This window comes from Eretmochelys imbricata, chromosome 14 (genome assembly GCF_965152235.1).
Source record: "Eretmochelys imbricata isolate rEreImb1 chromosome 14, rEreImb1.hap1, whole genome shotgun sequence".
Taxonomy (NCBI): Eukaryota; Metazoa; Chordata; order Testudines; family Cheloniidae; genus Eretmochelys; species Eretmochelys imbricata.
Window position 1 is genome coordinate 14096672 of NC_135585.1, and position 23686 is coordinate 14120357.

At 50.8% G+C, this 23686-nt stretch overlaps 1 protein-coding gene across 3 annotated transcripts; it reads left to right on the forward strand.

The window, feature by feature from the left end:
• The first annotated feature begins 867 nt into the window (after window positions 1-867).
• On the forward strand, window positions 868-22867 carry RAB37 (RAB37, member RAS oncogene family). 3 transcript variants are annotated; one of them, XM_077833636.1, is made up of 10 exons: window positions 868-988; window positions 5840-5950; window positions 9828-9869; window positions 10564-10630; window positions 10779-10831; window positions 12145-12210; window positions 15706-15762; window positions 17043-17119; window positions 18440-18541; window positions 21920-22867. In XM_077833636.1, exons 1-10 carry the CDS (start codon window positions 884-886, stop codon window positions 22131-22133), a joined length of 894 nt encoding a protein of 297 aa, XP_077689762.1. In that variant the 5' UTR covers window positions 868-883; the 3' UTR covers window positions 22134-22867. The 3 variants fall into 3 exon arrangements, with proteins under 3 accessions (XP_077689762.1, XP_077689764.1, XP_077689763.1); XM_077833638.1 differs by having other exon boundaries at window positions 19244-22061; XM_077833637.1 differs by lacking the exon at window positions 5840-5950.
• Window positions 22868-23686: the final 819 nt, after the last annotated feature.

Genomic DNA, 23686 nt, shown 5'->3' on the forward strand with positions numbered 1-23686 from the left:
GTTACAAAAAAGACACACAGACAGGAATAGTCATTCTATTCAGCACAGTTCCTTTCTCAGCCATTTAAAGAAATCATAATCTAACACATACCTAGCTAGATTACTTACTAAAAGTTCTAAGACTCCATTCCTGTTCTATCCCCAGCAAAAAAAAGCATAGGGACAGACACAGACCCTTTGTTTCTCTCCCTCCTCCCAGCTTTTGAAAGTATCTTGTCTCCTCATTGGTCATTTTGGTCAGGTGCCAGCGAGGTTACCTTTAGCTTCTTAACCCTTTACAGGTGAGAGGATTTTTTTCCTCTGGCCAGGAGGGATTTTAAAGGGGTTTACCCTTCCCTTTATATTTATGACAGATGGGGCACCTGAATGGGGAGTGAAGGGGACAGAACTGGACCAGCCAGACAGGGGCTTGGTTGAGCCCTGGGGAAAGGAGGGCTGGGTGGCACCGCTGGGTCCGGTTTGGGCAGGGGACCAGGTTCCGTTCTGGCTGGAGGCTGCCCAGTGGCACCCCTGGGTCCAGTCCGGGCAGGGGACCGGGTTCTGTTCTGGCTGAAGGCTGGGTCGGCACCGCTGGGTCTGGTCCGGGCACGGGCTGGGAGAGGGAAGCTGCTCGGCCCGGGGAAGGGGGCGCTGGGGTTCGGCCCGGCCCTTGGAACGCGCAGCGAGGTTCGGTTCTGCGCAGCCCGCAGAGCAACGGCCGGGCCCGGCTGTCGCTGACTGGTGCGGGAGGCCGCTGGGCTCGCTCGGGTTCGGTCGGGTCCCCTGCACAGAGCGCAGGGGGGCCGGGAAGGGGGCGGGTCGCAGGGAGGAGGAGCAGCGGGGCGGGCGCTGCCGAGCCTCTCCTAGTTCCTGCTCGCTGCCCGGGCAGCGGGCTCCTGGGACCATGAGTGGCCGGGCAGGGTCCGCGGCTCCTGCCCAGAACGGGTGCCCCGCGGCGCTCCGGGAGCGGTTCCCGTCGCTCAGGCAGGACTACGAGCTCGCCTGCAAGGTGGGAGCCTGCCCCGGCCGCGGGTGGGGAGCTCCGCCCGGGCGCGGGGCGGAGGGGGCAGCCGCCCCGCGCTGCCTGCGCCCCGGGGGCCAGGAGGGGTCGGCGCAGCGTGGGGGCGGGTTGCTCAGCCCCAGCGCTGGCCGGCCCCCCCGACCCGCTCCCACTTGCCGCGGAGCCTGGGCTGGCGGGGGAGCCTCTCCCGCGATGGCCACGCTCGTGTGGGGCCGGTTTTCTTCCCCGTCTGCAGCGCTCGCTGGGGCACGCGGCTCCCCCTGCAGCCCGGGGCCGGCTCACAAGATACGAGCTGCGCTCGGGAGGAAGCGAGCGGTTTGGCGGGCAGCGTGTTGACAGCATCTCTGCAGCGGGGACAGTTGGCGAAGGGCCCAGTGGGGCAGGGCGGGGGAGAGACGTGCTGGGGTCCAGGTTCGCGCCCCCCCCCCGCTCCCCCACGGCCTGTCAGACGCGCCTTGGGTCTCAGGGATCCCCTCCGAAGCTCAGGGTGGGGGTGGCTGCGTGTGCAGAGCACAGAGGGACGGTGCCCTCCCCTGCCCTCCCTTCTCCCCTCCCCGCAGGCTGGTGCTGGCCTAGCCCGGGGGCTGCGTCCAGCGGTTCCCACCCCTTGCAGCAGCCCTTGTAGGGGCGGATACGTTCCCGTGGCCGGGAGAGGGAAGCTGATCCAAAGCACCTCTTGGCTGGGCACAGCCTGAGTAGGTGGGAACCAATCCCAAGGGTTTTGGCTTCATGTCTGACAAGGGCGGGGGGCCCATGGGACTTCACAAGGCAGGGGGAGCAGGGCTGCCATGGAGGCCCGCACCCAAGAGTGCACAGTGCAAGGGCGGTTGGCAGCTGTCAGTTCTGTCCTTTTGCCAGCTTCCCCATTCTCTCTGTCCCCACAGTCAGCTGCCATCAGGCGCCTTCACTGGATGGGCACGGGACCCAGTCAGCCACATGGCCAGGGTTCCCAGCAGAGGTATCTGCTACCAGCCATAAAAGTGGTCGTCCCCCCCCAAATTGGATGTGATCGTCGGTAGGGAGTTCTGATGATCCCCCTCTAAAATTGTCACTGTACAGAGGAGAGGCCAGGCCCCGGCGCATGGGAATATGTGAGCTGGACTTGATCCAGACCCAGCCTGGGACCAGCAGAATAGATGCTCACTGTGCTCCTTGAGCCTGCAGCCTGCAGCTGAGAAGGGTGCTTATCAGTCTTAGTACAGGGAGATGTGTGCAGCCCTTCCCTTTCCTTTCTGGGTCTCGCTATGCTCACAGAGCTCTGCATTTGCATCCGGAGCTGTTAACACAGGGAGAAACATCTCCTCATGGGGCTTGCTTTGCTCACTCCCTGCTGCAATACCTATCTTATACAGCTCCCACTCCCAGAGAACCCAGAGTCTTTGAGGTATTTCGCCTCACAACACCTCCAGGAGGCAGGGCAGGGCTGTTACACCCTCATTGTATGGCTGGGGGAACTGAGGCCCAGAGAGGCAAAGTGAATTGCCCAAGGTCACACAAGAAGTCTGTGCCAGAGCAGGGAATTGAATCACGGGAGGGGGAGGGACACTTCTGAGCCCCCCCAGCACCCTGGCCATTCTTCCACTCTGCTGAGCAGCTTGTTTTGCCCCTGCCTGCGATTGCTGCGAGGGTTCGTTCTGCTTTGCTTTCGTTATTCCGAAAAATTGAATTTGGCCCCATTTTTTTTCTTGGCCACTTCCTTCTTTTCTTTTCTTTTTTAATGCTCGCACCTTCCTCCTGCTCCTTTCTCTCTGATTTTTTGATGGGCTTATGGGGGGAGAGTTTTTTTCCCAAAAGCAACCTGGAAACTTTACCTGGAGCAAGCTAGAGCCAGAATAGAGTGCTATTCCCAAAGCTTGCCTCTCTTCAGGTGCATCTGCACCAAAGGATTTGGCGACATCAGTCAAGGTGAATTCGCCTGCAGAAGGGTCATTTGGGGACTCAGAATCTTTTGCAGTACAGTTTATTTGCCGGCCCAACAAGAATGATCCCATTCCCCATCTTTCCTCCAGGACAGACCCCTTGTCTGCATGCCTGGGCAGGGACAGCTAGAATGCCAGGGCCTGACTTGCAGAAGCACAGAGCACCTGCACCTTCCATTGACTTCCACAGAGGGTGCAGGGGCTCATCTCCACTGACAGGCAGGACCTTAGACCAGTGGCTCTCAAACTTTCTTACTGGTGACCCCTTTCACATCGCAAGCCTCTGAGGGCGACCCTCCTTATCAATTAAAACCACTTTTTTATATGCTTAACACCATTATAAATGCTGGAGGCCAAGCGGGGTTTGGGGTGGAGGCCGACAGCTCGTGAGCCCCCATGTAATAACCTCAGAACCCCCTGAGGGGTCCCAACCCCCCAGTTTGAGAACCCCTGCCTTAGACTATTTCATTCTCTGCAGGTCGCTTGCTGCAGGCCCTGCTTCGTGTTCTGGTTTTAACAGGGGATGGGGGCTGCCCATGTGCCTGATGAATTAACACCCAGTGACGGCCAGGAAATTGCTGTTATGGCAGAGCAGGCAGGAGGGGATCGCACTTTCTGGGCAGCTGAATACTTGTTAATAATGCACAGTGTTTCTCCTGGCCAGGGTGCCGCCTCACCCTCCCTGGTGTAAAAATGGATGCGGAGGTGCCAATGAAGCCAAGCTGCTGTTTGCTTAGGAGGAGTGGATGCTGAGCTGTGTGTTTGTTTTGGTATCTGGTGTGGGTGAGGTGGTTGGAGCAAGGCAGAGAGTCCTGGGGCTGTCAGAGTTTGCTCAAGGAAACAAGGTGGGCGTGGTAAGATCTTTTATTGGACCAGCTTCCGTTGGTGAGAGAGGCAATTTTGAGTTTACCCAGAGCTCTGGGAAAGGTCCACCGAGCATCACAGCTACATACAAGGTGGAACAGATTGTTCAGTGTAAGTAGTTAACATCTATTTCAAGGGACCATTCAAAGGGAAGTGGCCCGTTAACACCCAGCCAGTCATGGGGGGGTGAAGGAAGGGGGAAGAAGGCAGCTGGGGAGGGGGTTGTTAGTGGGTTATGGATTGTTGTAGTAAGCCATAAATCCAGTGTCCCTGGTCAGTCCATGAGTTTTAGTGCCTTGCAAAGTTATGAATTTAAGCTCCAAAGCTTGTCTTTTGAAAGTGTTGTGCAGGTTTCCCTTGAGAACGAAGACCGAGAGGTCAGATACAGAGTGATCGCTTGGTGAAAAGTGTTCACCCACAGGTGACAGGGTGTTTGTCTTGTATCGTTTTCCTGTGTGAGTTCCTTCGAGAGCGTAGTGATTGTCTGGTTTCGCCCACATAGTAGTTACTGTGCATTTAGTGCACTGGATGAGGTACACCGCATGTTGTGATAGGCAGGTGTAGGATCCATGGATCTTGAAAGGTGAGTTGTGAGAGGTGTTGATCACTGGAGCAGTGGAGATATGGCTGCAGGTTTTGCATCTGTTATTCTCGCAGGGTCTGGCACCACTTTGAGTTGGTGAGCCCTGGTCTACGGGGAGCTTGCTTCTGATGATGAACTTGGAGAGGTTGGGGAGTGGTTTGTAGGCCAGAAGTGGGGGTTCAGGAAAGATTTCCTTCAGGATGGAGTCCCCATCAAGTATGGGTTGTATTTGTTTGATGTTATTCTGTATGAGTTCCGGTGTGTGGTGGTAGGTGTGGTGACAACTAGGGGTGTGTGGTTGGAGGGGGTTTTATTTCTGTATTGAAGCAGATTCTCTCAGGGTATTTGGTTGACCTGTTCCACAATGTGATCTACTGCTCTGGTGCAGTGTCCATGTTTGGTGAAGGCCGATTGAGTGTGCTAAGGTGTATATCCTGGACTTTCTCCTTGGACCTGGACAAAGGGGACAACAGAAAGAATGAGCCATTTCTTGAGATGGGCCTGAGGTCTTTGTCCGTCTACCTGTGATCTCAGGGAGAAACCTGACGCTGGTATCTGGAGAACTGACTGGAGGGGGATAGCGCCAGGGTGTGTCCCATTCTCTAGGAAGAGATCCATGGGGTATTTGTAGATGAAACGTGTCTAGTTACAAAGAGTGCCAGCAGCACCGTGCTCCTGGCCTAGCGCCATTCCGAAGCACCAGCAGAAGCAGCAGTTCAATGCTATGTTCATATAGAGGGGAAACTCGTTTAGCCATTCCCTGCTAGATAATGGGGTCACGGTCAGACTCTCTAGCAGTGACATCCCTCCTGTAATGACTTCCACCGCTACTAGTTCGTTCTTTCGGTCTGTCTGTCTGTCTTATTTTGCCCATTGGAAGCTCCATGGAGTCCGGTCACATGTGCTCTCATGGCTGAGTGCAGTGGGAGCGAAGAGAAGGAAACTCTGTGGTGGTGAGATGGCTCTGAACATATGAGCTGTTCCTGGCTCTGAGTGTATTAGAGACCACCACAGAAGCAGGGAGGGAAGAAAGTTAAATTTCTAGGACTCACCTGCAGCTACAGGAGCATTTCCCAGTCTGGGGAGCAGCTGACACTGCGGAGAAACATTGCCTGACTTGCAGAAGCACAGAGCACCTGCACCTCCCAGTAGCCTGTGTTACTGAGGAGACGAACTGCTGGGGAGACCCTGCTTTAAGGGAAGCTGTATCTGAGACCTAGACTATAGGGCAGTGTTGCTTTGTGTGGGGTTCAAATCTGTGTTTGAAAGAGAAAGGGAGCTGGGAAAGGAAATGGCTCTGACAAGCTCCGGGAATAAAAAGAAACACCCCAGGCTGCCCCTGACTGTGTCACCCACCACTCCAGTCAGTGCTCCTCCTCAACAGGGCTGCACCATCCTCACCCCAGTTCTGCCCTTACCCCGAATCGCATGCTCCCCCAGCACTATTAATGAGTTTTTGCACCCGTGTTGTAGGTGATGCTGATTGGAGATTCGGGCGTGGGGAAAACCTGCTTCCTGCTCCAGTTCAAAGATGGGGCCTTCCTCTCTGGGACCTTCATAGCCACCGTCGGCATAGACTTCCGGGTGAGACCGCTGCAGCTTTCTGCGCTAGGGAGAGCCTCTTGTTACAGCTCAGGGGATGAGCGTGAAACACCCCCTCTGCCCCCATTCAGATAATCATTGAATGGAAGAGTATTCAGTTAAACTGCCCTGGTGTCTTCGATTGCAGGAGCTATTGCCTGAAGAAAAGGGGCGAGTAGCACTGAGGAGGGGCCCTCTCTCTTTGCCCAGAGCCTGGCTAAACAGAGAGTATTATGTGAATGGCTGATGTGATCCACATGCTGCTGGGGCTGGAGCCAGTCACGCTGCTGCAGCTTTGGAGCGTATCTATCTCTCCAGTCTAGTGTGTTCAGAGGGCACCAATCCTTGTAGTGTGTAGGCCCTGAAAGTACATTAGAATAAGGGAAGAGGAAGTTTCAGACCCAGGTTTTGCTGTCCTGACATGGGCTTTTTTCTCATTATCTTATATTTCCAGCCCTCCGTTTACACTTAGGGCCTGATTCTTCTCTCACTCCCCCTGGGGCGAATTGGGAGTTAGTCCACTGAATTAAGCCATGTTCCACAGAGATCGGAGTCTGGCTCTTTGAATGGAGGATATGTTCTCCCAAAGGATGTATTGGAGATGATGTCGGTGTGGATGGGTGTGCCTGCATGGATGCCGGAGGTTTATCAGTAGTGAAAGGTGAACTTCAGAGGTTTGAGCCAGATAAACGCCCAAACATCTGGGCTCTTATTCCACCGTTCTGTGAACATTTGAAGCCTGCACAACTGAGCTGGACTCTAGCAATGAGAGGCTTCCTGGGGGGAGGAGGAGAAGGAGGAGGAGGAGGATGATCATTATTGATTTGTATGACCACAGTGCCTCTGAGGCCCAAGCCTGGCCCAGCACCCCATTGTGCTAGGCACTTTACAAACACGGAACAAAAAGATGGTCCGTGCCCCAGGATGCTTACTGATCATCCTTGTTGGCAACTGGGCCAGAAACCATCTGTTCTCCTGGAACCAGCGTCTCTTGCTGCGGCTGTGCAAGGCAGAGGGGCACAAAACTGAAGCCAGGGTTTCAGAGCGTTACCTTTACTCTTCCAGCCCTCAAATGAGCTTCAGCTTCGGTGTGATGAAATGTTCCATCTGGTTCCTGTTTTACCCAGACTAGTTCACCAAGCCCTGTCTGTAATGCAGGTGTGTGCAACTGATTATTAATGCAGGGCTGTGCCCGCGGCATTGTGGGTCTGTGGGCACTGGGATCTGTGTGTCCTGGGATGCAGATACGTGACCGTGTGATGCTGTGGAGGGTGGTTTGTGTCAGGGAGAGTGTAGGTGTATATGAAATGAAGGTACGTTCTTGATGTCAGTGACTTGACATTTTAACCTCAGGGCTTTCTATATTGCCAATGGTAGCTCTGTGCGGAATTGCTGATACAGCACCATAGGGTTACATGGTGCTTTACTACACATACAAAGATGGAGAGGCAGATTCTGTCCCCTGCCTCAGCCCCTATGAGCTGCTTTGTTTTGACTCCCAGAGCAGCCCAGAAACTAATGCCACCTTTGACTCCATTCCTGTGGATTGGGCCTTATTTTATTATTATTGTTTTTCATTTGTATAACCATAATATCTAGGGGCCCCAAATGGCCCAGGACCCCCTGTACTAGGTGCTCTAAAACACAGAACATAAAGACAGTCCCTGCCCCAAGGAGTGTCCAATCTAAGTGTAAGACAGGAGACAATAGATGGCTACAGACAGATGGGACTGTACAAGTGAACCATGAAACTCCAGATTGGTTGGCATGGTGGGCAGTTGTCTCTGCACACCAAGAGCCGAACCGTTGCTTTCTGTGGGGCTTCTCCTGGGCATGCAGCACAGTCTCTGCTCCAAAGTTAAAATCAACGTTGAGACAAGAACAACCGGAGGAGACCCTGTTCCTGTCTCTGTGCGTGGCTTGGCTGGGCTGGGCGAGAGCATGCATGCGGTGTTGTGTATTCTAGCACTGTTGTAGCAGCACTCCATGCACTGCCCTGAGGCCTCAGCCAGATGCAAGCTCCCTGCTATTGAATGGAGAGCTTTACCTGGGCCTCTCTGTTTTGCATCGTGTCATTACTCTGGTGACAAGTGTTCAAGGCTAGTGTGCTCGTATTAATTACAGATGACCTGCTGCATTTAACCTGCTCATCGGATGCCTTTTTAATGCCCCCACTACTGAGTTCCGCCAGATTTGTCATCTGCAGCCAGGGGAAGGTTTGGCAGCAGCATCCCACGTTGGCGCACCCTCTCCTTACCCATTCGGAGTCTGGCACCACTCTGTAAATATCCACTGTCAAGAGGTGCCCAATCAAAGCAACCAGAGTATCCAGGGTATTCATTAGGAGGGCAGCCAGCCAATCAGAGAATGCACTGGCAAGTGACACCCACCCGACCAGTCATAACAACTGGAGTAAAAAGAGTATCCATTGAGAAGAAACACCCACCCAGCCAATCAAAATAAGGTGAATATCAAGGGCCTGGACAACTGTCCACAGTATGAAAACATCCCCAGCAAGCTTGTTTGCAGACACAGGTAGGAGTCTGAGCAGGTGGAGCATGGGTCTGGATTTAATGGTACTTGCTGCTTCTCTAATACGTAGCTGGTTGAGGTTTGCAGGATTTTTACTCCTCTCCATTACTGCCACCAAATGAACCCCTTAGCTGGACAGGGCTGTGCTAAATTCTCTCCCAGGTTGAGGCTGCACTGAATTTTCCCATTGATCTCTGCTTGTGTTTCTCAAGTGACTGCTTTTGTTTGTTATGTGGGGCAATCTCGGAAATATGTGTCACTCACGTGTTAGGTCCAATCCTGCAAAGTGCAAAGCACCTTCTTCAACTCCCACGGATGTCAGCAGGAACTGCGGGCAGTCAGCACCTCACAGGTTTCAGCCCATCTGTTAGCACCTCTGGCTGCCAAATAGGCCCAGAGGCTCTGAGATAAAAGCAAACCAGCCAGATTGTGGTGCTGGGTGTTTCAAGTTCTTTGACAGGCTGAATTTCAGATCAGTGGAGGAGTGAGAATGTTGCAGCTTGGTGTAAAGTGCCCTGCAGGGCAGGCTCCCTGGAAATACTGGTAACAACCACCTCCTGTTGGTTTCTTGGTCCAACCTCTGAAGGGGGCTTCAGGAGAGATGTTCTGTTAGATACCTTCGTTCCATACATTATTATTTCTGGATGTCTCTGTTTTTCTGCTTCTAATGCAATCTGTCTAAGCTATGGTACTTCTAGGGTGCCATGACCATGATGTGTGAGCAGGAATGGTGTCCCTAGCCTCTGTTTGCCAGAAGCTGGGAATGAGCAACGGGATGGATCACTTGATGATTACCTGTTCTGTTCATTCTCTTTGGGGCACCTGGCATTGGCCACTGTTGGAAGACAGGATACTGGGCTAGATGGACCTTTGGTCTGACCCAGTAGAGCCGTTCTTATGTTCACTAGCTCCCAATCTCTCCAGATGGATGTTTAAATTGTAGGAAAATGCATCCATGAGGGATGCCCAAGCTGGAAGCTTTCTCCACAGCTGCCAGTTTGAATGTTTACAGTGGGCTCACACCATGAGTATGAGCCGTTGAGTCAATTAATATCTATCTTTCTTAATATCCTGCCTTGCTATTTAGCTGACAGGAGAAGCTGCTGCAGAGAAAGGAGACAGACCTAGAAGAGAGTTACCTGTTACCTCCTTCTCTTTTTGTCTCCAAGCTCTGAATCCAGCATTGCATGCACCTGCATCAGTGGAGCTGGTCTATACTGAACCATGCCATAGGGTTCAAGATGACTATGGTACCGTGGAATGCAGTATGGGGAAGGTGCACCCCACAAAAGACCACACCTGGCTTTCCCACCATATTAAATCAATGTGGTTTTGTTTTCTCTTACAGAATAAAGTCGTGGCAGTGGACGGTGTGAAAGTAAAATTGCAGGTGAGTCCAGTGTCTGATCCTGATGCAGCATGTGCAGTTGATACTTTGTCTGAGGGTGTCTGTACAAATAGGCCATGATCCATGGCTTTTATCTATTCTTTGCCATGTGTACACACTCCCTAATAAGGTTTGGGGGGAGGGGAAGGGAAGCCGATCTTTTCTCTCCCAGCTTAACTCTTGCAGTGACGGTGCACAGTCAGCCAGTGTTTGATAGCTATTAATATGGACATTTCTCAGGGAGAGGTGAGGCCTTGGGGGAAAAGACTGTTCTGGGTGTGATGTGGTACATGATATGCAATATGTGTACAATATACAACACCTTTAAAAACATCCCTTCATAAAGACCAGGGACAAAGGCTTAGTTTTTACCAACCTTTCATGCATTTGCCCCATATAACTTTGGCAACTCGCAGCCTGAAGTCTTGCTTGGGACCTCAAATATAATTTAATCCAGAGCTCTGAATCTCTTTCAGACTTGTTTTTATAACCTGGAAATCCCCTCCTACACAAGGAGTGGCATATACAAGCCGTGTGTCCCTGAGTGCTTCCAACCCTTGCACTGACTCTGAGGTCTTGGTTCTTTCCCTTCTGTTATGCCCGGATGCCAACGCTCCCCTGGAATTGGAGAGCTGGGAATGAAACCGGTGGCAGTGGGGTTTCTCCCTTGGTTTTCATCGGGGCTGTTTCTTTGCAGATCTGGGACACAGCAGGGCAGGAGCGATTTCGTAGCATGACCCACGCCTACTACAGAGATGCCCAGGGTAGGTTCTTAGGCGGGTTTGTGGTTTGCCCGATTCGGGGTCAGATGAGAACCGGAATCTACAGACCTAGAGGAGCTGCTCTTGCCACTAATACCCAGGAACAGAATCTTCATTAAACCCCCGCTTTGTCTCTCTTCTTTTCTTCCAGCTTTGCTCCTCTTTTATGACATCACCAGCAAAATGTCCTTTGACAATGTTCGGGTCAGTATGTATCTCCTTGGACCTCACTGACACAATCGTTAACTCCTAAACCCCCAGAGAGGGGCAGCAAAGTCTCCTCATTCTCAAAGCTCTGGCAGACTGATGTAATGGGAGGGCCTTTCCCAATGCTTGTCAGCTAGCAATGCAGAACGGCCACTTTTCTGCCTGTTCAGTTTGCTCTGTGTTACGATGCAATGGGCAACTTTTGCCTTAGTCACAGCGGGCATAGGGGAATCGTTATACTCTGGGTCCAGAACCTGAAATACTGAACCCAATAGTGCAGAAAGCTGAGCACCCTCGGCTCTCGTCGAAACCAGTGGGGCTCTCTTATCCTGGGTTATCAGCAAGAAATGAACTTGGGGTCTTCAGCACTGAAAGCAGAGCCTCTGTTGCTTGAGCTGAAGGAGAAACTTTGTTAGCTGGCAACTGTAGTAGACTATTATCCGCTCCAACCTATCACATTGGTGATGCAGCTGCATTGGATGGCGGTAACATGAGTTGTTAAGTCAGATGGGTTTGGAAGAATTGTTCGGTGCTACAATGTATTGAAAGCCATGCACAGTCAACGGGCACCGAAGGTAGCTGGCACCCTACTAAATCAGGGACCCAAAGGGAGGCTGCCTCTGAATCCTGCCTCTTGGCAGACAGTGTCTTGAGGCTCAGAAATGGGCGCAAGATGGTACGGGCTGGCAGACTCTACAGGACACTGAGGTGCAAAGACAAACCGTTGACTAAGGTGCCCAGAGATGAGAGCTGGCTGGGAATTTTTCGATGAAACATATTTTCCATCAGAAAATGGTCAAAACCAAAACTTTTCATGGAGAGGGATCTGTTTGACACCACTTTTGTTGAGAAGGTTTCTCAGGTCCCCGCTGGAATTGCTGGTGGCAAGGGTGAGAGAGACAATGCACCACCCCAGAATAGCAAATAGCCCCATGGTTCAGACACTCCCCAGGAATGTGGATGACCCAGGTTTTAGTCTCCGCCCCAAATCAGGCCGAGCAGGGATCTTTCTTTCTCTGTTTTGGTCCATGAAAAATGTTGAAAAGTCTCCGTTTCTTTCCACATCAGAACAAAAGCAGATTTCGAATCCTTGAATTTTTTCACCAGCCATTATTTGTGTGTCCCAGAGACTCTTGGGCATAAGTGCTCCAAAACTACATGGAAATAGCAGCCCATGTTCCACCCCTTTTATCTGGCTGTTGCTATGCAGAGGCCTTCCTGGCTCTCCCCACACACTTATAGTTGCATATAAACCTGCTTGTCTCCGCTGTTCATCTTTAATACCACGTGACCCTCTTCCTCTCTTGCAGGCCTGGCTCACACAGATACATGAATATGCCCAAAAGGATGTGGTCATTATGTTGTTAGGCAATAAGGTGAGTGTCGCTTCCTGGTGGGTGACTGAGAGATGTGCTCATGTACAGCTACTCTCCTTCTTTGTTTTGTGCTGTCTGCCCCTCACCTCAGACCAAGGACACCCCAAATCCGTACAGATGTGGTTCTGAGGCTCCCCCTCTTCATTCAGTGACACCATCTCATGGGGGGGCTTTGCCTGCCCCATTTTGGAAGAACATGATCTCCAACCACTGCTAATCCGTATCAGCTCTGACCATGCAGGGCAGCATTCACACTTCTCCATTTTCCAACTTCATCAGCCTGTGTGGCCTTGTCTGTATTTCGTCAAACCCAAGTACCTATCTACCAAGGTACCAGACAGAAAACTCAGCTACTCCTTGAGTTGTCCAGTAGGCATGGAGGGAAGCTCAAGAAGCTATGATATCCCACAGACAGCGTCACCACCAGGGCCCAAACCCTGGGTTCCACTGTTTCAGGGACCTACGGTGGATGTGACTCGCTGCCCCAAACCCAGAACCAGGCGCCATTTTAGATTCTCAAAAAGAAAAGGAGGACTTGTGGCACCTTAGAGACTAACCAATTTATTTGAGCATGAGCTTTCGTGAGCTACAGCTCACTTCATCAGATGCATACCGTGGAAACTGCAGCAGACTTTATATACACAGAGAATATGAAACAATACCTCCTCCCACCCCACTGTCCTGCTGGTAATAGCTTATCTAAAGTGATCATCAAGTTGGGCCATTTCCAGCACAAATCCAGGTTTTCTCACCCTCCATCCCCCCACACAAATTCACTCTCCTGCTGGTGATAGCCCATCCAAAGTGACAACTCTCTACACAATGTGCATGATAATCAAGTTGGGCCATTTCCTGCACAAATCCAGGTTCTCTCACCCCCCTCCCAAAAACCACACACACACAAACTCACTATCCTGCTGGTAATAGCTCATCCAAAGTGACCACTCTCCCTACAATGTGCATGGTAATCAAGGTGGGCCATGTCCAGCACAAATCCAGGTTTTCTCACCCCCACCCCCATACACACACAAACTCACTCTCCTGCTGGTAATAGCTCATCAATATAGCGCAAGTAGAGTAGGGGCTTTAGGGGACGAGAGCTGAGGAAGCGTTGTTCTAAATCAGCCATAAAAATGTTATGCCATAACAACGCTTCCTCAGCTCTCGTCCCCTAAAGCCCCTACTCTACTTGCGCTATATTGATGACATCATCATCATCTGGACCCATGGAAAAGAAGTCCTTGAGGAATTCCACCATGATTTCAACAATTTCCATCCCGCCATCAACCTCAGCCTGGTCCAGTCCACACAAGAGATCCACTTCCTGGACACTACAGTGCTAATAAACAATGGTCACATAAACACCACCCTATACCGGAAACCTACTGACCGCTATTCCTACCTGCATGCCTCCAGCTTTCACCCTGACCACACCACACGATCCATCGTCTACAGCCAAGCTCTGCGATACAACCGCATTTGCTCCAACCCCTCAGACAGAGACAAACACCTACAAGATCTCTGTCAAGCTTTCTTACAACTACAATACCCACCTGCGGAAGTAAAGAAACAGATTGATAGAGCCAGAAGAGTTCCCAGAAGTTACCTACTACAGGACAGGCCTAACAAAGAAAATAACAGAACGCCACTAGCCGTCACCTTCAGCCCCCAACTAAAACCCCTCCAACGCATTATTAAGGATCTACAACCTATCCTAAAGGATGACCCAACACTCTCACAAATCTTGGGAGACAGGCCAGTCCTTGCCTACAGACAGCCCCGCAACCTGAAGCAAATACTCACCAACAACCACATACCACACAACAGAACCACTAACCCAGGAACTTATCCTTGCAACAAAGCCCGTTGCCAACTGTGCCCACATATCTATTCAGGGGACACCATCACAGGGCCTAATAACATCAGCCACACTATCAGAGGCTCGTTCACCTGCACATCCACCAATGTGATATATGCCATCATGTGCCAGCAATGCCCCTCTGCCATGTACATTGGTCAAACTGGACAGTCTCTACATAAAAGAATAAATGGACACAAATCAGATGTCAAGAATTATAACATTCATAAACCAGTCGGAGAACACTTCAATCTCTCTGGTCATGCAATCACAGACATGAAGGTCGCTATCTTAAAACAAAAAAACTTCAAATCCAGACTCCAGCGAGAAACTGCTGAATTGGAATTCATTTGCAAATTGGATACTATTAATTTAGGCTTAAATAGAGACTGGGAGTGGCTAAGTCATTATGCAAGGTAGCCTATTTCCCCTTGTTTTTTCCTACCCCCCCCCCCCCCCGATGTTCTGGTTTAACTTGGATTTAAACTTGGAGAGTGGTCAGTTTGGATGAGCTATTACCAGCAGGAGAGTGAGTTTGTGTGTGTATGGGGGTGGGGGGGGTGAGAAAACCTGGATTTGTGCTGGACATGGCCCACCTTGATTACCATGCACATTGTAGGGAGAGTGGTCACTTTGGATGAGCTATTACCAGCAGGAGAGTGAGTTTGTGTGTGTATGGGGGTGGGGGGGGTGAGAAAACCTGGATTTGTGCTGGACATGGCCCACCTTGATTACCATGCACATTGTAGGGAGAGTGGTCACTTTGGATGAGCTATTACCAGCAGGATAGTGAGTTTGTGTGTGTGTGGTTTTTGGGAGGGGGGTGAGGGGGTGAGAGAACCTGGATTTGTGCAGGAAATGGCCCAACTTGATTATCATGCACATTGTGTAGAGAGTTGTCACTTTGGATGGGCTATCACCAGCAGGAGAGTGAATTTGTGTGTGGGGGGTGGAGGGTGAGAAAACCTGGATTTGTGCTGGAAATGGCCCAACTTGATGATCACTTTAGATAAGCTATTACCAGCAGGACAGTGGGGTGGGAGGAGGTATTGTTTCATATTCTCTGTGTGTATATAAAGTCTGCTGCAGTTTCCACGGTATGCATCCGATGAAGTGAGCTGTAGCTCACGAAAGCTCATGCTCAAATAAATTGGTTAGTCTCTAAGGTGCCAGAAGTACTCCTTTTCTTTTTGCGAATACAGACTAACACGGCTGCTACTCTGAAACCTGTCATTTTAGATTCTGTAATTCCTTAACTTGGTTCTCTGATAACACGTAGCCTGTATAGAGCATTCTTCTTCTTCCAACCTTAATTTCCCACCTAGGTCCCAGAGGGAGCCCGTGTCAGAGCTGGGAACAGAATCCATGAGCTCTGAGCTCCCATTGCTGTGCCCACGTCCCTCCCTGTGACATTTACCTGGGTTTGGAACTTTCCTAAGAGAACCCGGTGAGCGGTTTAAATGCTGCAAAATGACACTCGTGTGTGTCCATGCCCACTTCTGCCAGCAGAGGGAAGCACAAGTCTGATTCTTCAGCAAGTGAAGTCAAGGGCTCGGAGGCTCCGTGATGGCCTGCTAGTGCAAGGCTGATCTGTGAGTCTCTGTGCCACTCCGGTAACTATTTCCCTTTGTTTACAGGCTGATGTGAGCAGCGAGAGAGTCATCAGGATGGAGGATGGAGAGTCACTAGCCAGGGTGAGCTGCCCCAAGGTTTTGCAGGGTGTCTGTCATCCCTGAAGGTATCTGGGCCCTCCCTTCATCATCCTCAGTCCCATGTGGGCTATGATCACCTTTGCTGTGCAGGACAGACCTTAACTAGGCTACTCCCCGGGATCACAGAGCTGTTTCTCTGAGCCAATCATCCATCTATCACCTCAGTTCCTCCAGCTCTTAAACCACTTTCAGATTTAGACGTACTCTGGGCCGTGCTTAATTTGTGCCAGGGCCTGGCAGCTTGGAGCCCCGGCACCTCTGGGCTTGCTGTATCAGTTACAAATGTAAAACAATTGCTTGAGGCCCGGCCGCTCTTTCATTACAAATTAAGCACTGACTCTGAGACTGTGTCTGGACTGAAGGGATGAAAGTGAGAGAGGTCAGATGTAGGGGAGGAGGCTAGATGGGATGGGAGGGCAGGGAGGGTTTGGGCTATGAGATGCAGGAGGTTGAGGGCTGAAGATAGGGTGTGGGGGCGCAATTGAATTGCAGTGTGAGGGAGGACCCTGAGAGGGCTGCATTGGTGGGAGTGGCGTTAAAGATTGGAGCAGTGTGCAGTACAAGGACGCACCCCTCAGCCTGCCAAGGTATGTGAGAGACCATTAATCTGTCTGCTCAGTGGCGTGGACAGAACAAGGAGCAATGGTCTCAAGTTGCAGTGTGGGAGGTCTAGGTTGGATATTAGGAAACACTGTTTCACTAGGAGGATGGTGAAGCACTGGAATGGGTTACATAAGGAGGTGGTGTAATCTCCATCCTTAGAGGTTTTTAAGGCCCGGCTTGACAAAGCCCTGGCTGGGATGATTTAGTTGGGGATTGGTCCTGCTTTGAGCAGGGGGTAGGAGTAGATGACCTTCTGAGGTCTCTTCCAACCCTAATCTTCTATGATACGGTCAAATGAGGCTCCACCAAAACATTAGCATCCTCTCCAGATCCCCAGAGAGACCCCTGTTTCCCTCCCCCTCAGAAGGCCTCTGATCTGCTCTCCCCCTTCTGGACTCCTCAATCTTCCTTCAAACCAGACCTCCCCGGAGTAACCAGCTGTGCAAGTGCATAGCGCCGCCGCTGGTTGCTCTGCCTCCGGTTGCTGTTCCGTCTGGGGCCTCTTCTGGCCAAAGGCCCAGACCCAAGGAACCGGCTTGAATCCCTTGAGATTGGCTTTGCTGGTAGATCGGCGGGGGTGTTTCAGAAGAGGACGGGAGCTAGGAGAAGGGGTAGTAACTGGCAGCGCAGTGGCTGATGGTGCTGCGCCCCCTCTGCAGGAATACGGAGTGCCTTTCATGGAGACCAGCGCCAAGACGGGTATGAATGTGGAGCTGGCATTTCGGGCCATTGCCAAGTGAGTAACTGAAGGACTGAAAGGGCAGCTTCCCATGCCAGGGCTGCCTTCCCATACCAAGGGGCATTGATTTAACATGTGCGTACAGAGTTGGGAACATGTGCCCCTGGGGGAGGGAGATATCTTTGCCTTCAAAGGGAAAGTGTCATCTAGTGGTTAGAGCAGGGGACCAGGGCTCTTGGGATCTACACACTCACTGTGTGGGCAAGCTGCTTATCCCCCGATGGCTATAAAATTGCCCTATCTCAGAGTATTATTAAGCTTAACTCATTGATGTTTGTAAAGCATGCACACCTGGGCTGGTCAATGCGGGGGTCTGATGCTTTCCTTTGAAGCAGTTGGCATTTGCCCAGGGCAGGGACAGATTGCAGGTCTGCATGGGCTGCTGGTCCGCTCCAGTCCAGCACTTCCTATGGGCAAAGTCTGTAACGCTCAGACGCTTTCCTCTAGAGTGGGATATAAAAGCATCAGAATCCCTGAGAGCTCTTGGACCAGAGCCTCAGCTGGCGTAAAGGGGCAGCGTTCCATTGACTTTGGCTGAGGAGCTGGTCCCTTGTCTCCTTTGTCCCCAGACCTTGTTCTGCTCTCCGGCTGGGGAGCCAAGTTCTAGCCCAGAGTTAATTTTTGACAGTCAGGTCACAAGCCTGTGAATTGCCACCCAATGTCCCTGGGATGTGGGTCCAATTCCCAGCGGCACTTCAAAAAACCTCACTGCTTTCCACCACCGACGTGCCAGATGCAGCAGGGGCCAGGGCAAAAGGGCTGAAAGGGGGCTATGCTGCTGCTAGCCACTGATTCACAGAGGTACTGTTGCGTTCCACCACGAAATAGAAAGATCAAAGGCTCCTTGAATGTTATCCCAGTGCTACATGATGCAGGTCCATTGCCAGCAAGTGGGATTAACCCTGTGCTAACACATCTGTCCCATCCGCAGCCCCCAGCCTTCCAAGATACAATTCTTCACGGGGTTTTGTTTCACCTTCCCCTGAATTCATGTTGTTTCCCTGGCTGGAGCTCAGTATCTCTCCGTCAATGTGGCTCTTGGCCTCCTGAACACTGGCTTAAGACTTGGCCAGATGTATCGGCTGGCAGAGAGGACTGGAGTGGGCTGAGGTCGCCCCCATGGCACATCCTGCTAGGGGAAGTAGAACAGGGCCAGGTCTGCTCAAGAAGCCGAGCCATGTGTTCCACCCTCTCATCACACCCCCTGGAAGAAAGGGAGGTGGAGAGCATCATGTCCACCTTTCTTCAGGGATGCACAGCTGCTTCTGCTGGGCGAGGGGTGGCTGGTGCGATGTTTCACCGCTGTGCTTCTTTCAGAGAACTCAAGCAGCGAGCTGTGCAGCAGCCAGACGAGCCCAGGTTCCAGATTCACGACTACATAGAGTCACAGAAGAAGAAGACCAGCTGCTGTTCCTTCATGTGAGAGAGGAGGATGGCAGGGCAGGAAGGAGGACTTGGGGCACAGGGGCCTGGTATAATGCAAGAGCAAGGCGGGGCTGGAGAGGAAACTGGTCAGAAGACCTTTACAAATATTTCTGGCCATAAATTACAATAGGAAAAAGGCAAACCTACCCTGAGAGGGGGCGGGGTGTGCATGCGGGGGTGTGTGGACGTGCATGAGTGTGGGTGGCTGCGGGGAAGTTACAACAGCAGCCAAATAAAGGCCAGTTCTGGGTTTCGCCTGACTAGCAAATCTTACAATGTGAGAGTCCAACCTTTGGGGAGTCACTCCTGGCAGCACAGCCAAAGCCTGGCCTCTTGGGAGTGGCTTGCGTCAGCCTCGCCTGCATAGCCAGGACCCCAATGATCAGGACTCGGCTGGTTCAGCCTTAAAACAAGCCAGAGTCCAGTGTCTATCCAGACTGGGCCAAGTCAATGTTGGCTGCATTGCCAGTGCCCCATTTTCAAGACGGGACCGAGTCATCCTCAGCAGCTTAGCCACGGCCCTGTATCTATCTGGATTGGGCCAGGTCAGCACTGCTGCATAGCCGGGGTCCCACACCTTCCAGGCCAGAGTCACCACCTTTCTGACCAGTTTCCATGAGACATCTGCTCTGGAGTCTCACCAGGCTGAGGGGGCCAGGGCAGGAAGAACCGTTTCTCTCCCTCTTGCATTAACAGGTGAAGTTTTCCTGCAGCGAATGAAATCGGCAGGAGTGTTTGCTAAAGGAAGAGGCATAGGAGACCTTTTCCCTGTGACAGCTGGTCCCTCCCCACTCCTCTCACCTCCTCCAGGCCCCTGCAGCTGGGCTGTCCCCTTTGCCCAACCTCTTCCTGCCGCTGAGCATGTCCCAAGCAAAGGACTTGGGGTGCTAAGTGTTATTACAGTGCCTGCTATGTTGGAAGAAAGCTGCCGATCGCAGCGTTAGTGGAGAGAGAGGAAATCACTATCTATTTTTCTGACTCTAAAAAGAAATGTTTAAATTCTGCTCTTATTTATATTTATCTCAGGCTAAATTGCTATTTAATCCTTTACGAGAGGCCAAGTCCCAGCATGCCACGGACGCTCTCTGGATCCCACCCCTCTCCTGTTCTAAAGCATTAGCACCCGCGCTGCTAAGGTGGGGGTGAGCATGGAGCCAGCATTGGCAGCCTGTGGCCACTTGCTGCAGGATCCACCCCCTGGCCGCCACCGGGACAGGGGAGATCTTATTCTCCCAGCTCATTCCATTGCACTCCGCTGGTCGCTCTCCTGCAGATGGAGTTAGAAGCCGTGCCTCTTGCTGTTGAAATAAAACTGCTGAAAATTAAGGGCCTGATCCAAAGCCCACTGAGGCCTTTGAGAGTCTCCCCGTTGATTTCACTGGGCTCTGGATCAGGCCCTAATTGCTGAGCGACCGGGTATTTCATGCTCTCAAAGGCAACCCCCTGCTGCCTCTCTCCAGGTGTGTTCAAATACCCTTGATGCTGTGACACAAATTGGTCACAGCTGCAGAAGAGGAGGCTTTGACCCTCTCTCCCTGTTGCACCCCCCGCCAGCCTGGCTTTTGCAGCATATGTGGTGCCTTTGATTACGCAGCATTCAGAAGGCCCCGGGGCTCACCAGGGAAACACGGGGCAAATGAGTGATATGGGTCCTGCTTTAGGTTTGGTTTTCCTCAGGAGGGCTCAGGGAATTGATAACAGGGCACAGAGCCTTTGACCTCTAGGCCACCAGCTCAGCTACAATCTGAATTCTTACTGAAGCCCAGGGAAAGATTCTCTCTGGCTTGAGGGAGAGTCAGATGCAGCCCAAAGTTAGCAGCGCTGACAGTGACCACCGTCTGCTGGCTCTGGGGAGTGGCCCGTGTGAAATGAGTCTCTGGCCAGTTCCTAAGAGACGGGTGTGCACAGCACAGAAATAACCCTTGCAATTGGCACCGAGTTGTCAGCAGAGCGGCCAAGCTCCAAATGGGCATGGAGAGCAAGCTCCCCGTTTACTTCCAGGCATATTGATGGGAGATAGTGGGAGAAGGCTCCTCACCGCTGCCCATACAGGAGTTATTTTGTTGGTAGCTAGAGACTCTGTCTGCCAAGCTCTCGAGCCAGCTCTTCAACAGCTATTCCTTTTTAAAGTTTAGATTTCCCGACTGTGGCCCATTTGCGTCACCTTTACCATGATTTTACCATTTGTCTGGTTTCCATTTTCCTTTCTCTAGTGAAAGTTGCAAACCCCTGGTGATTCCCCGGGCCCCATTCAGCGAGGCACTGAAGCACATGCTTTACATGAGTCCCATTGACTTTGCTGAATTGGGGCCCTGAGAGTGACGGCATTACTCTCTCCAGGTAGCTGTCTTGTCTGTATGTGCAGCACCTGTCTCGTGCCTGTTGTATACAAGGGCATGGAATAATTACCCATTAGAGTTACCGGGCTAATATTTTTTTTTGTCCGTATGCTTAAAAAAACGAAAAAGGCCCTGTTCCTCTGGGCTCTGGGACTTTTAAGGAAAGTTAATTTATTTGACCCCCTGACAGCAAAAGCTATGTCTACCCTACAGACTTCTGCCAGCATAGAAATATTGGGACGAGATGTGATCCCTGACCAGCATAGCTGTGCTGGCCAAGGTCTATAGTGTAGATGCAGATATACCCGCAAAACGGTGCTGTTACCCGTCTAGCTTGTTTCACTTGGGCGGTGTGGTTTCACTATACTGATACAAAGCACACCTTTGCTGGTCGAGGTGTGTCCACACTAGGAGCGCTTTGCTGGTATAGCATATGAGTATTCCTACACCGGTAACGTGCTCCTAGTGTAGACAGGGCCTAACTCACACCGAGGCCAACAGGACCACTGGAGCAACAGAGGTGAGCAGGAATTGGCTCCAGTTGGTCACATTGGCTATTATGCTCTGTCAGATGAGAACAGACTTTTGCCGGAATAAATATTTCAGCAGCAGGAGCCTCATCACAGCAGTGCCCTGTAATTATTAGTATCATCTAGGGCAGTGCCCTGACAATGCTTAATAAGCCCATTGATGGGAGGATTGACTTAACACTGAAATGCTTTAACTAATAATTAAATGCTCCAAAGAGGCAGCACAAACGTCATTTGTCAAACCAGTGCTGGAGTTAGCCTGTAGAACAGCATGATAGAGGCCTCAGGGAGATCTTTCATGACTGTGTCACTTTCTGATTTGTCCATTACTTGCGTGTTGTATTTTTTTTATTCCTGTGGTTGAATTTGGTCTGTCTTATGCACAGTTCTCCTCATCCAGTCAGTCAGTCAGAGCTTCAAACTAGCCTGAGCAGTTCTCTGGATACAGGGCCCTGCTATTTGTTTCCCCTTGACTTGAAATCTCAGGAATGTTTTCTTCACAGGGTGCAAGTCCGTTACCTCCCCCTATGCTTTGCCAGAGACGGGCATTACCGATTTCACCCTCAGCTCTGCATCTGTGTCCCGCACTCAGCACAAGAAGGAAGACTCATGTCGGGATTTAAACTTGCACCAAGTCTATGTAACATGCTGCTGGGCTGTCTGAAGAGGGAGTGCAGTATCTGGGAGGCTAATTCCTGGTCCAGGTTAAGGCTTTGAATCAGAGCAGAGGCAATAACACAGGAGATTTATAAACTCCCACCTATGGATTTTGTTTGCATTTCCTTTCTGTCTATGTATATAATGCAAATCTTTCTTCCTGCCATTGACAGGTATCAGATTAATCCCACTCTGTAAAGAACTGATGCCTCAGACACCTCAATCAGCAAACACTTTATATCATGCTTGCCTATGAATTTTGTGGGCTTGATCCTGACCCTTCCAAAATCAATGGGAGTTTTGCCACTGAGTTTAAAGGGAGCAGGAGCAAGCCCTTTGTGTAAGTTTTAAAATCAACATTGCTGAATTTATGCTTTATTTTACCCTTTCTTTAGACCTGTTTCTACTGGCATCAATGTCAAAACTCCCATTCAGTTTGATGGGAACAGGATCAAGTCCTTTGTCAATAAAATCAAAGTCACCCTAGCATCCCATGTTATCACATTAGCCAGGATCCTAGAAAGCAAAGGCAGGAAAAAACCCAAAATACTTTTGTTGACTATCTTCTTGTTTACATAGTTCAAGTATATCTGCCAAGTCATGAATGCTATGGAATGACACTGCGCTGAACCATTCCACATGGGAATCTCTGATGTGGCAGGATCACATCCAGCAAGTCTATTCCCTGGCACACGTTCTTGAGCTTCTCTCTGTTATCAGGGCAATGTCTTTGTTGTTCATGGATTGTTGTTTGCAAATTTACAGAATTAAAGCTCAGTATTTTAGAGAGTAAATGTGTCTGCCTAATTCTTGGCATGAGCAATTTCCAGCTCAGATCTTTAGAGAAGAGAGAGAATGTTGCTGGGTGGGATCTGCATTGCAATATTTGCTGGGCATTAGAGAAGTAGGGTGTAAAATTCAAGCCCCGGAATCTTTAGTGTGCATTTGCCTAGCCCCCACGATTTCACTGCACATTTCGGAGTCCCAAGGTGACTGGGAAGAGTAAACATGGTCTGTCAAATAAAAACCAACCTCCTCCCCCTGCTGGTCTCATGGTGCAGAGTCTAGCATTCCCCAAATACCTTTGTCTTCCCACCAATGGAATTGCTTCTGTAGATAGGCTGATGCTTGCAAAAAAAAAAAAAAAAAAAAAAAAAAAAAAAAGGAAGAAAGAAGAGAGAGAGAGAAAAGGAGTCCTTGTGGCACCTTAGAGACTAACCAATTTATTTGAGCATGAGCTTTCGTGAGCTACAGCTCCTTTTCTTTTTGCGAATACAGACTAACACGGCTGTTACTCTGAGAGAGAGAGAGTTGGTTGGCTTTTTCTTTTTCTTTTTCAAATTCTTTTCTGTTTTGCATCCTAAATTTTGATCTTAACTTAATAAGCAGCTACTAAAAAAAAAAACCCTGACTGGTGACCACTGCTGCATTAGTATCTTCACCTCCCTGATCTCTTCCCAATCAGCAAAATAAACATTGGTTCAGAGAGCTGCCACCTTCTGCTTTATCATTCAGTTCCTGAATTGCAGGGTATATGGTGTGTTTCTTTCCTTCGTCTGGTGAATTTCATCTCCCTCTCTCTGCACAGTGCTAAAGCCATCCCTGCCACCACT

Coding starts and splice junctions, on each gene's coding strand:
- RAB37 (XM_077833636.1), top strand. CDS start 884: ATGAGTGGCCGGGCAGGGTCCGCGGCTCCTGCCCAGAACGGGTGCCCC. Junction 10,631..10,778: donor CTACTACAGAGATGCCCAGG/GTAGGTTCTTAG, acceptor CTTTTCTTCCAG/CTTTGCTCCTCTTTTATGAC. Junction 15,763..17,042: donor ATGGAGAGTCACTAGCCAGG/GTGAGCTGCCCC, acceptor CCCCCTCTGCAG/GAATACGGAGTGCCTTTCAT.